At 36.6% G+C, this 15724-nt stretch overlaps 1 protein-coding gene across 5 annotated transcripts in view; it reads right to left on the bottom strand.

Annotated features, from left to right (window-relative positions):
* The window catches only part of MROH9 (maestro heat like repeat family member 9), a 101512-nt gene that overhangs the window by 42672 nt on the left and 43116 nt on the right, over window positions 1-15724 (bottom strand). For all 5 annotated transcript variants that reach the window (XM_007480760.3, XM_007480762.3, XM_007480763.3 and 2 more), the window contains exons 11-16: window positions 11154-11319; window positions 9586-9731; window positions 6687-6824; window positions 4611-4731; window positions 3443-3580; window positions 56-232 (exon numbers count right to left, since the gene is read on the bottom strand). In XM_007480760.3, the coding sequence (XP_007480822.1) occupies window positions 56-232; window positions 3443-3580; window positions 4611-4731; window positions 6687-6824; window positions 9586-9731; window positions 11154-11319 (886 nt within the window). The remainder of the gene's footprint in view (window positions 1-55; window positions 233-3442; window positions 3581-4610; window positions 4732-6686; window positions 6825-9585; window positions 9732-11153; window positions 11320-15724) is intronic.

Here is a 15724-nt window from a genome sequence, read left to right as displayed (position 1 = left end):
CCTCCTTCCCCAACTACCAACTAATTCATCCCACGTTTCTAGGTGCCTCACTCACATGGTCCATGAGTGAATAGTAGCTGGAAGCAATACGCATACAGATGATAGAATATGTTACTTTATCCAATACAGAAAGAAGCTTTCGGAGAGTAGTCATGGCCTGTATTATAACAGTTTTGTCTTTGGAGGGTAAGGCATCCACAATACATAATAATAATTCCTTGATGTTTTTTATCTGCATAAAAGAACCAGCAAACAAGACATTCTTTTATCACAAAGGCAACAGAGCAAAAACTGCTTGTTATTGGCAAGTACCAGTAACTATGGGAAAATGATAATAATGGCAATAGACAAGGGAATAAAATGAAACATGTATTTTTTTTATTTAACCCTTACTTTCTTAGAATTGATAGTAAATTGGTCCAAGGCAGAAGAGTGGAAAGGGCTAGGCAATTGGAGTTAAGTTCCCCAGGGGCACAAAGCTAGGAAGTGTCTAAGGTCAAATTTGAATCCAGAACCTCCAGTTTCCAAGACCAGATCTTTAACCAATGAGTCACCTGGCTGCTCCTAGAATATGTATTTTATATAACACCTACCATTTTTGTTAATTGTTTAGGTATAAGAAAATGTTAATAATGCAGATTAAATTTAAATGTGTATACATACTTCTCCACCACCACCACACCCCAAATAGGCCATATTGTGAAGGGAATAATATTAAGCACCCACTATGTGCCAGGGACTGTGCTAAAAGGTTTTCAAAAATTTCATTTGACTGTCACAACAACAGTAAGTGGTAGGTACTATTATATCCATTTTACATTTGAGGAAACTGAGAAAGAGAGAGTTTAAGCGACTTCTCTAATCCTACAAACTCGTCTTCCTGGTTCCAGTCCCAGGACTTAATCTACCAGGCCACCAAGATTCACCAGCTGTGAATCTTAAAACTGCTCAAACTGTACCTTAGAAGATTTGGTTAAGCAAATTCCCCTATTGTAACAATGTGAGAACTTTTAAAATTACTCCACCCTGCTCAGACAGTGCCTTAGGTCAAGATAAAGTTGCAAATTCCTGATGGAACAATAAAAAGTCCCCAACTCATACTTATAGTAAAGCTAGAACCTTAAGCTAGGTCTATTTTTAGATCTAATACAAAAGGGTGCCAAGTACCTATAAAGGTTAAATTAATCACTAAAAGGTCAAGCAACTTACAAAAGGCAAGCTTAACAAAAGAGGTGTGAAGTTTTAGTCTACTCAGAGAAGGTGAGAACAAAAGAAGATGTGAACTAAGAATGGACTGTCCTGGGGAAAACATCTACTGTGATTGGTAGATGTGAAAATTTAGGGGAGGTGACATAAGAGAAATTTCTCTTTAAAAGGAGCTGGTCTATCTGGAGTTAGTTTGGAGGAGCTGGCTCTCTGAACTTAGTTGGAGTTGGGACTAGTTGGAGTTTGAAGTTCAGTTTGAGAGTTTGCCATGGAGGTTGGAGTGTGGAGTTAGTTGGAGGAGCTGGGTCTCTGAACTCAGTTCAAGAGTTGAGGATTTCAGTGAAGGACTGGAGTTTTCCTTGGGACAAATCTTGGTGAGTGATAAAGGACTTGCTAGTCTCTCTTAAGGCTCAGACCTAGGCCAAGCCCTTCCTACTATAAACTCATCTCTCTACTCTCTTTTTTCCCTTAATTCCTTCATGTGTATTAATTAAAATCTCCATAAAACCCAGCTGACTTAGGTATTTTCATATTTGGGAATTTTCCCCATGGCAACCACTTATCTTTGATTTAAATCAAGACACTAAAAATTATCTTTACAGTTTGGCAATTCATAGTCTTGAAACCCACATTTTTTTTTAAACCCTTACCTTCTGTCTTGGAGTCAATACTGCGTATTGGCTCCAGAAGAGTGGTAAGGGCTAGGCAATGGGGGTCAAGTGACTTGCCCAGGGTCACACAGCTGGGAAGTGTCTGAGGCCAGATTTGAACCTAGGACCTCCCATCTCTAGGCCTGGCTCTCAATCCACTGAGCTACCAGCTGCCCCCTGAAACCCACATTTTTGAGGTTACAGGTCGATCAATTTTGCTTGAGCACAGCAGAAGTGAAGTAGAAGGTTCGACTAATAAATTAGACTGTGGAACTGGTGAATAGAGGCTAAGAACAATAATGAAAACTTGCATTTATATAGCCCTTTAGGGCTTGCTAAGTGACACATCCATGATCTCATTTGAATCTAAATTCACAACATTCCTGCCTACATGTTATCTCTCTATATGTAAAAATAGAAAGAAACAATGTTGAAAAATAAGAAAAAGAATAAAAGGAAAGAAAGGATAGAGAAGGGTGACTAGAAAGAACTTTAGAGATCCACGTTTGTTTTTCAGGTGAAAAAACTGAAACCTAATGAGGTTAAGGGATTTGCTCAAGGTCACACTAGTAGTAAATGGTTGAGAAGGGACTCAAACCAGATCTTCTGGCAACAAATCTAATGGTTTTCCTCTTGCCATACACCATTATCTTAAGAGAAGGAAGGAGATCAAAGGACATTTCTCTGTTTCATTTTTAAATACTAATGTCTAAAGAGGATAGAGCTGGCCCAAATCAGAAACAGAACTGGCCAAAGCCCCTGAGAGCATTAGGAATGGGGTCCTGACAGATGGTTGTGCTTCCAGTCTGGGCTTGATAGTGAGTCCCAATCTCAAATTATAACTTGATAGATACGTACAGGTGGAGAGGTGATAGAGAGTTAGAATAGATAGATGTAGATAGATTGGAGATCATAGATATGTATAGATAGATATGGAGATAATAGATGAAAGATACATGTAGATAGACAGGTGATAGATGTGTGTAGATGGATAGATGATCTATAGATAGAATAGATATGTATAGAGAGGTGATAGTGAATAGGTGCATATAGATAGGTAAAGAGATGATAGACAGATGAAGGATATGTGTAGACAGATGTTAGATGATAGTTGTGTGTAGATCGATTGAGAAATAGGTATAATCTAGTCTGATTCCCTTTCCAGTGTTCACAAATGAAACAGAATAAATGCTGTGTTAATGAGAATGATAAAAAAAAAAGCTTGAATGAGATAGATTTGGATTTTGCAAAATAAAAGTTGACAAGGTTTCCAAAAATAAAATATTCTTGTTTTTCTTGGATGGTTTTTATGAGGTAACAATAGACTACCTGGCTAAATCATTCCTGAAATACTATTTTCAGTTGTAGGCACTACATTTTAGAAAGGACTTTGACAAAATAGAGCTATTAATAAATCCTTATTGATTTAACTTTTTGCCTTTCTCTCTAATACCCAGTGCTCAGTGCAGTAGCACCTAAGGGGCGCTTATTAAGTGTTTCCTTGTTGACCAACTATAATGAAATGGATTTGGAATTGATGTTGACAAATAATAATAACATGTACAAATAAATATAGACAGACTAACCTGATTAATAACTGGTGCCATAGTGGAAATCTTCTGGAGACTCAACTTAGAGACTGTAGAGTTTGGGTCATTTACCCAGATTTTGAAAAGTGCCAAAAATTCCTCTGGGAATGGATCCTTAAAGAAGTTATTCAGAAGCTAATATGAAAGAAAAAAATATATTTATAATGAAATAAAATGTTATATTTGTGGGTACTATTATTTTCCAAATCCCAAATGAGAAGCATGGTCTGAAAAAGAAAATCTCTTTTGAAAGTCCTCATTCTTTTGTTGAAATTTAGGCTAAGAAGGTATTTTTTTTTTTACTTATGGGAAGTATAATTACATATTATATACATATATATATCATTTTTATGATATATATATGTATATATTACATATTCTAAAGATCTATTTCTTAGTGTAAAGCACTTCATGGCATTCATTGCCACCATTTACCTCTACTTGATGATGTAAGCTTCTGCCTAGGTTCCATGATTGATCAAATTTGCGCAAATGTAGTGGGTAACTCTCAACCTCTATAATATCTTTATGGAGGAGAGAGTAATGACTACTGGAGAAAAGATTGCCCCCTAAACTATACCAGAGAGGAGACAGGAAAGGCTTGGGAAGGTTGTAGCTCTGCTTTTGTTCAGAAGAAAGGAGGGAAGAGAAAGACTTAAGTATTAACCAACCATCTGAACCCTCCATAGCAATAGCTACCTGAATTAGCATAGATAATAATCTATACAGAATCATAAGATCATAGATTTAGCTAGAAGAGACCTTAAATTCACCTATATCAACCATAACTCCCATATACAGATGAAGAAACTGAGGCTGAAAGAGATTACATGATTTGTACATAGCATCAGAGTTTATTGGTATCTGAAGGAGGATATGCTTTAACTCCCAGTCCAGTACCATAGTCCCTTAGTAGGCAGCATGGAATAGTGGAACATCAGCTCTGGAGTCAGAAGGCCTAGGTTTAGAGTTTACCTCTGACATTAACCAGCTCTGTGACCTTGTGTGAGTTACTTAACTTCTTGGGACTCAGTTTCTTCATTTGTAAAATGAAGGCAATTGGACTAGGTGCTTCTGAGGACTTTTCTAGCTCTGGAGTTACGATTTGGAAGTGGACAATAAAGTCTGAAAAAGCAGATGTGCACAACCTTTAAGGAAAGCCTACCTCAATGAGGAAGATAACTGTGGTGACACTGTCTTCTTTCCTCCTGGGGCCTTCCACAGAGAGCTTGTAGAGGTAATGCAAGGTCTCAGGCAACTGTGGGAAGTTAAACTCACTGAGAGTTCTGTGAAGGAGAATGTGGGTTTTCTTTTAAGAAGGCGGAGAATTTAATAAGTTCTACATACGGATCAGGGACAATGGAATGATACTTCCCCCCATCCTAACTCACCTAGATGCCAGGGAAATCACTATAAGTTCAGGAAAGGCTATGAGCTTTGACCCAAGTCCTAGTAAATTCTCTGTACTAGATTTCCTGGGAATGACATGAAGCCTGGATCTCTTATCACATCTGTTATCATATCAATTCTTATCTTCCCACAGGGAAAGATGACTTTCAATCACCAGTGGTAGAGGGAATGTCTGCGCCAAAAAGTCACAGTTTCATAAAGAAATAATTTAAATAAAAAACTCTACAAGTATAAAGGATTACATGAATGAGTTATTTCATTCAATTCCACAAGTATTAAGCCCCTATTATGGTGCAAGGAAGTGTAATAGAAGAGCACTTTCTCTCACTCTACTTATAATGCTTATAAATATGAAAATAAGCCTCCAGATTAATGACACCACTACATCACCAAGCATTACATAAATGTTAGTTATTATTAACGTTATTATCAATAGCCCCAGATACTGAAAGGTAGTTTCCCCATGCTTTTGTGTTTTTCCCTGGCTTGATAAGTTTCTTCTCCATTCTAGCCCTCCAGATGAAAGGATGATAGTATCTGTCTTGTATATAATGGACAGAGAACATTTCTATTTGATTAGCTTGATTTTTTTTTACCACCACTTTTTTTTTTCTATTTCTTTTGAGGGTTTCGTAGGGTTTGAAAATAAAAGGTTACAGAGGTTAACCGCTTGGGCCATAATTTTTTAAACAGACTGCCCCAAATAATCAAAATGAGCTGATGAAAATCATCAAGGGGCTTCTGAATGAAATTCAGCTAAGGGCTTTCAAAATCCTAGCTGTTATACTGACTTCTGCATGGTGTTTTAGAGTTTCAAAACATTATACAGATAATGACAATTTGAAGTAGCTAACACAAGTACATTTCCACACTTTTCACATGAAACAACTATTCCTTGGAATAGGTATTTGTCCACGGTCACACAGCTAGTTAAGTACTGGAGCTTAGACTAGAACTTAAATATCTTTATTCAAATTCTAGTGTTCTCATGAAGCCAGTCAAAAAATGCCTATGCACCTGTCCCAGAGAGCTAGTTGATTAGCTAGCCATAAAAATGACATAAAACAATCCTCTTCCTCATCACTGTCTTCTCTTCCTAATCACCAAACCAAAGGGGTAAGATTGCCCCACCTCTCTTCCATCCTCAGCATTCTCAGCTATAACTTAAGTAACTTAAATGTGATAATGTTCAAGATAACCTCCCATGATTCTAGATACCAAGACAAAATTAAGTCCATTTAAATTTTCTGCAAGGGCTCAATCAGGTAGCTCAGTGGATCAAAAGTCAGATCTGGAGATGGGAGGTCCTGGGTGCAAATCTGACATTAGATACTTCCTAGATGTATGGTCCTTGGCAAATCACTTAATTCCAATTGCCCTTACCTCTCTTCTGCCTTGGAACAAATGCTTCATATTGATTCTAAGACAAAAGGTAGGGCTTTTTAAGTATGCAAATATTGTGTCAAATGTGAACCATGATTTCACATGGGTAAGGAGGCTTACATAATAGTATCTTTTTATTTCATGATATAATGGAAATAGGGAAGGCAGGAGAGCAGCTAATATCAATATACCTAGTTTTTTCTTGGGGATAGAGCACTGTTCTTGGAATGAGGCAGATTCATCTTCATAAGTTCAAATGTGGTTTCAGATATTTACTAGTTGTATGACTTGAGCAAGTCATTTAACCTGTTTGCCTTAGTTTCCTCATCTGTAAAATGCGCTGGAGAAGGAAATGACAAACCGTTCCAGTATATGTACCAAGAAAATCTCAAAACGGGATCACCAAGAGTCAGTTATGATCAAAACAACTCAACATATTTTCTCTTACCTGGCAATGAGGTAAACTCCATAGTGGTGGAATGTGAGACTGGAGAATTGGTTCCAGCAATCCCTTTTGTTTAGGGCACTATCCACATTTTCTAATCCTGAAGATCTCAGGAGGATCCTCAAAGCATTCTGGGGGAAGCTAAATAATTAAAGCAAGAACAGAGTCATTACTTGGATAAGACATATACACCCTACTGATCAATCTCAAGTCTAACACTAATTTTGATATGCAAGAGGTACTTGAGAGAAAGGTAATTAGATGTTTTTTAGTTCTATGGAGGATGGACTCTGAAGAAATAAATGTAAAATTCTTTGACCCGCAAGTAATTTAAATAAAAAATTATAAGGAAGAGCTTTCTAATAGTGAGAGTTCATAATTAACAAATCAATAATAAAAATAGAATGAAGTAAGTTGTGAAATTCTCTTCTCTGGATGTCTTAAAAAGAGGATGGGGAGAGATCCTGGGCAAGTCACTTAACACCAACTGCCTTTTAGCCCTTACTGCTTTTTTGCCTTGCAACTGATATTTAGTATCCCTTCTATGGTTAAAAAAATAAAAAGAATAAGTTCTCATCTAAGGAAAGTCAGAGTAGTATAGCCCCAGATTTGGAATCAGGAGACCTGGGTTTAAATCAAGTAGTTTTCAAAATCTAAGGTATTATGATTAAGGCATCTTGATCCTACTGCTTACTAGTTCTATGATGATGTGGGTCATAATTTCTCTGAGCCTAAACATCCTCATCCATGAAGTAGGGTCATAATACTAAGTCTACCTATATGAAAGGTTATTTTAAGAATATGATAATAATAATTTTTAACTTTTTTGTATTACAATGAGGCTTTTCCACCAGGACTCAGAAATCTTATTGGGAAAACCTTACCAGCTTGCAAGATCCCATCAGCCTTAATACATCAGATTTAATATAATGTTTGCTCTATGCCAGGCACAATGCTAAGCACTTCACAAATATTATCTCATTTGGTCTTCACAAAGCTCTGTACGTAGGCAGTATTATCCCCTTTTTACAAGTGAGAAAACTGAAAGCTTAGTGATTTGCCCAGGATCACATGGCTAATAACAGTCTGAGGCTTATATTTGAACCTAGATCTTCCTGATTTCAGGGATCAGAGCTTTACCCACTGTCCCTCATTGCTGCTTCTTAAGTGAATGTTTTCCTTATTTTCCCAACTCCCCATTCCTAGTTGTTAATACTCTCTCCTTAAATGTTCTCATATTTATGTTTTTATAAATTTTATATACTCCTCACTGAATGTAAACTCCTTGGGGATAAGGAATATTTGAGATTATCCTTTGCTTATGAGGTTCCCAATTCAATACCTTCTACCTAGCAGGTAGAAAAAATAGGTGTTTGTTGAATTGAACTGAATTTTGCAAAGATCTAATTATGTCATCTTCTGCTCAAACTCAGTGGCTCCCTATTAATAATCTGGTAAAGCTAGAGTGTAAGTATCCTAAATTCGGCAGCTAGGTAGTGCAGTGGGAAGATCACTGGGTCTGGAGTTAGGAAGACCTAAGTTCAAATCCAGATTCATATATTGACTAGCTGTGTGACCCTGGGCAAATCACTTCACTTTTGTTTTTTCCTCCGTTTCCTCAAGTGGAATGGAAATAATAATACTCAACCTTGCAGGGTATGTATAGTGAGGATAAATGAGATACTATTTAGAAAGCATCTAGCACATAGTAGATACTTAATAAATGCTTATTCTGTTCTCTAGTATTCAAAGAAAGTCCTCTAAAATTCCAGACTACTCAATATTTTTAGCTTTATTACATATCCTCCCCTTTATTCACTGCATGTTCTATCCAAACTACACTACTTCCTCCTTGGATACATCTTGTATTAATTGCCTTGCTTCCACATCATTCCCAATAACTAAGATGTCCTGCTCTTCCTTTAAAGCTCAACTCAATGCAACTTTATCTGTCCATCCTCCTCTGATCTACCTAGTAGGTAAAGACATGTGTACCTTTGGACCCAACAAAACATATTGTTTTCACCTCTGTTCTCAACTCACAATGGTGTATGGATTACTCTGGTCAAATAGTAATTTTGATATAATTTACTTTTTATGACAACACTGATCCACTATATGTGTTCCTACTCATACTAGGATATTTCAGAAGCTAGAACCTTGACCCGATGAAAACAGAATGAGCTGGTCTACTTTCTGACATATGTTCTTTGATCCGGTGACACTGGCCTCTAGGCTATTTCAGGAGCAATTACACTCCATTTCTTGGTTCTGGGCATTCCCTCAGGCAGATCCCATTCCCGGAATGCTCTCCCTCCTCCACTCTGACTACTGATTTCCCTGCCTTCCTTTGAGTCCCACCCTCTATAGGAAGACTTTCCCAATCCCTCTTAATTACAGTGCCTTTCCTCTGTTACATACATACAAACATACCTATAAAGTATAAACTGCCCAGGGCATTCTCTCTTTCATAGACAAAAATAACATTTGCACAGCACAGGGGTTCTTAACATTTTTTGTGCCGTGTGCTCCTCTGGCAATCTAATGGACCTCTGAGCCATATTGACCTCTTCTTAGAGTTTTTTTAAAAAATTAAAAAACAAAATAAAATAAAATACAAAGATATATAGAGAAAACCAATCATCCTGAATTATAGTTAAGAAAATATTTTTATGAAAATAACCTAAAAATTCATAGACCCCAGGTTAAAAATCCTTGACAAAGAGGACTATTTTGGTCACCATCACATGAAAGAACTCATTATTCTTTCCCTTTTGGGAGAGAGAAGAATACGTTAACTACACTATGCTATAGGAATTTCTACATAAGCCAAAGAGGGAAGCATTGGATGCTGGATGGTGCTTTAAAACTTCACTAATCCTTCGTAGAAGTGATATCTTACCGCTGGGTGTTATCATTTTTTTTGTAGTTCTGCTCACAGTTATAATGGAGTTGTAGTATTAGGTCTATTAAAAGCTGGGGGAAAAATTGGGCTATTGCTTTCTTGTACTCAGGGACTGGGAGTAAGATGCACAGAGCCTGAGCAGCCTAGAAAAAAGAGAGAAAGAAAGAAAAAAAATGAGACCCAATTGTGATTCTGGTTTTTTTTTTTTCTTCTAATTTTACTTTTCTCTCACATCAACCAGTCTTAGTGAATTATGGATTTGGATTAAGACAGCAGTTGGCTTTGATCATTTTTGAGGTCGATGATTCTATGTGAGTATAAAGGTGAGCTAGACTTGGCATCAGGAAATACTGCTTTGGCCCAGGGCATGGATACCTTGGTGATGGTCATGTTTGGGGCATCATGCCTCATGTTCCCAGTCTTTCAATGTCTATCACTCACCGGGATGCCATACTGAATGGTAAGAGTCATGAACCTGTGTACAAGGACCTGAGTAATAGGATTTAGGTGTCAGGGAGCAGCAGATCTAAGAACTAGCAGCAAGTGGACTTCTTTGTTCCCACCTTCTCCCCAATACCAACAGTGGCTAGAATCAGTCACACTGTTTTCTGTTCTCCCATCTCCAGCTGCCTTTATATGCCTTACTGAACTGGTTTTGCTCCTGGTGAAGCTAGTGTGAATTTGAAATAGAAAAAGTTTAGGATACTGATTTATTTCAATGATTTACTTTAGTGAGAACTAGTCCCAGGTCTAATAACTGAGTCAAACCCAAATGATTATTTACTACGAGATGTATTTTCTCATAGAAGTGATGAGAAGCTAATCATTTATTAATGTAACAAACAAACAAATTTAATGTAATTTAAAGAAGCTATTAATTTAGACATAGGAAAATATGAAATTTTAAATGTTTTATAAGAAAAGAAATATTTATTAATTTAGAAATCACAAGTATAAAATCACTTTGTTTAATGGAAACTCTCCTCTTAGCCCCTGCAACCACAGAACCATGAGATTCTGGGTATTTCTTACAAAAGACTGTAAATCTCTTATTGCACTATGTCTGTTAAGATTTACAAAAGTTCACAGATTGGGAGCTAAGCCCATTCAAGTCCAGCTGTGGCATAGTGTAAATTATTGTTATTATGCAGAAATTTTTGCATAAGAAACAAATTTGTAAATCCCCAACTTCTCTGTTATTTGTGTTGCATATATCATACCCCTTTAATATGAAGCCTGTTATAATTCCCTTTCTTGTCAATTTTGCCCTCTCCCTAAGTTACTCTTTATCATAAAAGAAACTCTGCAAAATAGTTAGGGATCTCTGATCAAGCTGGGAGGTCAGATGACCACTTGATTTATTGTTTATTGCAAGCCTTTACTAGTAATTCAATCAATTATTTTCAGAAGCTCGTTTTCCCCAGTCTTTTCTTTTTCACGTAAAAAAAATTTATTTTTAACAATTATAACTTTGCAATGACAAAATAGGCAAGGGCCTCCATGAAGAGCTTGGCATTGCTGCAGGTAATACTCAGAACCTTAGAAATAGTGAACATTAGACTTACTACCACAGGCATCATGTTGGCAGTATCTAGGGAAAAACGCTTTCGAATCTTACTGCTTTCTTCCACTTCTCCAGGCTTCCCCTTCAACACAATCAGGATTGTCTTTAGCACAAGACATGAGGATTTTGATTCTGTACTGACTGCTTTCCACATCTTCAGCACTGATCTAAAGAGGAGTTCCCCCACAAAAGAAAATAGGTAAAAAATTCATTGTGGATATTCATTTTTTTTTCATTTGGCACACAGCATGGGAATATAGCCAGGCCACCAACTGAGGTCATCTCACTAGCAGCAACTGCTTTGTTCTTCCCATTTGGAGCCTACAACCTCTGTATGAGACCTGAAGAACTGTACTTTGGACCTCCAGGATCCATGGCCCCAAGACCTTAGTAAGCTGATACTCTCACTATTGGAACTCCCATCCTTGAACCCAGATTAGTTGATTAGAGATGGACTGAGTGCAAACTATATCAATTACCCTTCTCTAGCTAGTGGATTTCCTTAGTTAGACCATGTTTCACCTTGAAAAGCCATAATTGTTTCCTTGATTTGTTTTTTGAACCACCAGTTTTTAAGAATTAAATTATTTAGATCCCAATTAATTTTAAATTTGCCTTTCCATAGACCTCTGTTAGTTATAATTTTTATCATATTCTGATAAAAAATTGCATTTATTATTTCTGCTTTTCTGTATTTGTATGCAATATTTCTAAGCATGATCAGTCTTTGTACATATATCATGTACTGCTGAGAACGTATATTTCTTTTTATACCTTTTCAATTTTATTCAGATATATATTAACTCTAATTTTTCTAACATTCCATTCACTTCCATTACTTCTTTCTTATTTATTTCTTGGTTTATCTAGTTCTGAAAAGAGATCCCCCACTGGTATGGTTTAATATCTATTTCCTCCTTAAGCTCCTTTAATTTTTCCTATAGAAATCTAGATGCTATACTATGTGGTGGATAAATGTTTTAAATGATATTACTTCATTGTTTATAGTACCTTTTAGAACAATGTATTTTTTCTTCCTTATCTCTTTTAAACAGATCAATTTATACTTTAGTTTTCTGTAGTATCATGATTGCTACTCCAGTTTTTTTTTACTTTAGATGATGCATAATAAATTCTGCTCCAGCTTTTTTCCCTTGAATCTGTTTGTGTCACCCTGCCAGATGTGTGTGTGTGTTTTAACAAAATATAGTAGGATTCTGGTTTTTAATTCACTCTGCTATCTGTTTCCATTTTATGGGTGAATTCATCCCATTCATATTCAGAGTTATGATTACTAACTGTGTATTGCCCTCCATCATATTATGCTTTTTAAATCATGCTATATTCCCTTTCACTCTGTTCCTCCTCATCAGGATTAGCTTTTGGCCACTCCCCACTTCCCCCTCCTTTCAATTACCCCCCTTCCTTTGTCTTCTTTCCCTTCTACTCCTTTGTAGAATAACATAGAATTATATATCCCATTGAGTATACTTGTTTTTCCCTCTCTGAGCCAGTTACAATGAGCATAAACTTTAAGTATTGCCCATCACCACTCCTATCCTCCCCGCTGTATAATGATTTTTCATGACTCTTTATGTTATATAATTTACTCCATTCTCTCTCTTCCTTTTTCTCTCAGTAAAACACTCTCACTCCTTGAGTTTTTTACATATCATTCATATGCATGCATATAATGCATATATAATTACATATCATCACATTTACATACATTTACATACACATCATTTCATATACATCACGTCATCATAATCAGCTTACTTCCCCACTCTCTTTCTGGGTAAATTCCTTCTATCTTCTCTACTACTGAGAGCAATTTTTGTGAATTACAGATATCCTCTTTCCATGTAGAATTATAAACATTTTGACCTTAATGAGTCCCTTTAATTTTCTCTTTCTTATTTACCTTTCTGGACTTCTCTTGTGTCTCATGTTTGGACTTCAAATTTTTTGCTTAGGTATGACTTATTCCTCAGGAATGCTTGGAAATCTTCCACCTTATTGAATGTCCATTTCCCCTGCCCTGAAAGAATAGACTCACTTTTGCTGGATAGGTGGCTCTGGGTTGTAAACCCAAATCTTTTCCCTTCATAATGTCATATTCCTTGCTTTTTGATCCTTTAAGTTTAGAAGCCATTAGGTCCTATGTAATCCTGATTGTACCTCCATAGTATTTGACTTGTTACTTTCTGGCTGTTTGAAGGATTTTCTCCTTAACTTAGTGGCTCTTGAGTTTAGCTATTACATTTCTAGAAGTTGTAATTTGAGGATTTCTTTCAATTTAATTTCTTTCCATTTCAATTTCATTTTCTTGTTCAAGGATCTGTAAGAATAATTTTAGCATTGTGACCTAAACTATATTAATTATTGGCCACCGGATATCCCAAATAACAAAAAAAATTTTACCTAAGTCAGTCTGGAAATTTATGGTGATTTAATTAATATAGTGGAAAGAAATTTAAGAAGAAGGGAGAAGGAAAAGGGTGTAGGGTTTCTCCCACCTGGTTTGTGCTGGGTGGGAAGATTAGAGGCTCTAGAAGGTAAGGTTTTGGAGAGAAAAAGAGGAAGGAATCAGCCTGAACTCCAAGAGGGCTCAGCCAAGATGCCTGAACCTGAATTAGCTCAAGGGCAAACTCACTGCCAAAACCCAGACAAATAGCTGCCACCACGCCAAGATGTCGGAATGCTTAGCATGCTGCCAGCCAGAGACACCTCTCCAGGAAAAGATAGCGAAGAGAGGAAGTGACATGCCTTATATAGAGGGTTTTACATCACTTTCCTGCGTCTCATCTGTACCAATAATAGCTTAGCTTGACCTAGGACAGCCCAGGGGTCTGTCCACTGTTTCTGCACATGTCTGTTGAAGGCCATTTTCTCAGATACTTAATCTTTGAGTATGGTGCAGACATTCCAGACCTTGTTAAACTAAGTAGGGTGGAGAAATGTAGAGTTCCCAAGATTTGATTCTGTTAAACCAAGTATCTCAATTGTTACTAATCAGGAAATAGCTGAATCAGATCTTCTAAAGTAAGGTCTGAGTAGGGTGGAGTAGTTTTAAAATTCACAGATCTCTGGCAGTTTTATTTGATAATTTCATGTAATATGATATCCAAAGTTTTTTTCTTGATCATGGCTTTCAGGTATTTCAATAATTCTCAAATTATCTCTTCCATATCTGTTTTCTAGGTCAGTTGTTTTTTCAATAAGATATTTCATGTTTTCCTCTGTTTTTTTCATTCCTTTGATTCTGCTTTGTTGTTTCTTGGTTTCTAGATGGTCAGTTCTAATTTTTAAGATATGATTTTCCTCTGTCAGTTTGGTTCTCTTTTTTCAGTTGTCCCATTTCTTCTTGTATCACTTTCATTTCTCCTAGCATCACTTTCCTTTCTTCTTGCATCACTTTCATTTCTCTTCCCCACTTTTCTTCTGACTCTGTTCATTGGTTTTTGAAGTCTATTTTGAACTTTTCCAGAATATGTGTCCAATCCACATTTTTATTTTGAACTTTGCATGTGCTTCCTTTGCTTTCACTGTCCCCTTCTGTGTCTGTACCTTGCTCTTTGTCTTCATACATTTTTTTTAGAGTTGGGTGCTTTTTTGTTGTTTGCATATTTTTCCTATTTAACGGACAACTATTTGCGCAGCTAGGATCTCAGGATCTGAATGTTGGCTTAAGAGTAGGTTCCTAACCTGGGACAGCAGATGTAGGGTGGGTGTGGGAGTGTGTGGTTGGCTCTTGGCTTGCTCTTCACTGCTTGCTATAATCTTGTTGATAGTTCTCTTTTCTCACCCCAGTGTCCCAGATGTTGTCTGCCTGCCTTTTGGGTTTTTCTTTTCTTGGAAGTTGTTTCACTCTGTCTCCTTATTGGTTCTTTCACTCCTGTATTCTTTTTGTGGCAATATTTAAATATTGGTTGGTGAGGATTCTCATGGTGACTCTGGAGTGCTCTGGTTTATTCTGCTAACTTGACTCCACCCCCAGTATTCTCTTCTTAGAACTTTTTGGAAAGGTTTGTTAAGCTTTCAAAGGAAAGTGAATCTTACAAATCCATTTTTTCTCCCTACTTCTAAACATTGCCCATCCCCTAATCAGAGATCTCTGATTAATCATCCATGTATTCCACTCCTCTAGGCAGTTATATTTTGCTGACTTCACCTATGGGTTTAGATCTACTAATACCATTTTCTATTAATCCAATAGCTTGGTATAATTGTGGCATTAAACACTAAACAGGAGTATTTATCAGAGAAGATCATGGCTAAACATTAAGGTCATTTTTGCTGCTGGTCCAGATTTCTATTGTTCTCTCCCTAGAATCTTAACGACTATTATCTAATTCTTCTATGCCAGAGTTTTTGATCCAATACCTAGTTCCTCCATGGATCAACTTCCTTCATAATATCTTATTAGTACCTTGGTTCTCTTTGCTATTATGTTGCCTAAACTAATTCTTTCTGTTTAATATCCTAAATTCTGACTACCTATGCCATCTCAGACTACCGTTACTCTCAGGTCTACCTCCTTTCATTCTGACTATACATATAGACTTTGAC

The sequence above is a fragment of the Monodelphis domestica genome, chromosome 2, assembly GCF_027887165.1.
Source record: "Monodelphis domestica isolate mMonDom1 chromosome 2, mMonDom1.pri, whole genome shotgun sequence".
NCBI lineage: Eukaryota > Metazoa > Chordata > Mammalia > Didelphimorphia > Didelphidae > Monodelphis > Monodelphis domestica.
The sequence above is the reverse complement of the archived record's forward strand: the minus strand, read 5'-3'. Positions and strand labels throughout refer to the sequence as shown.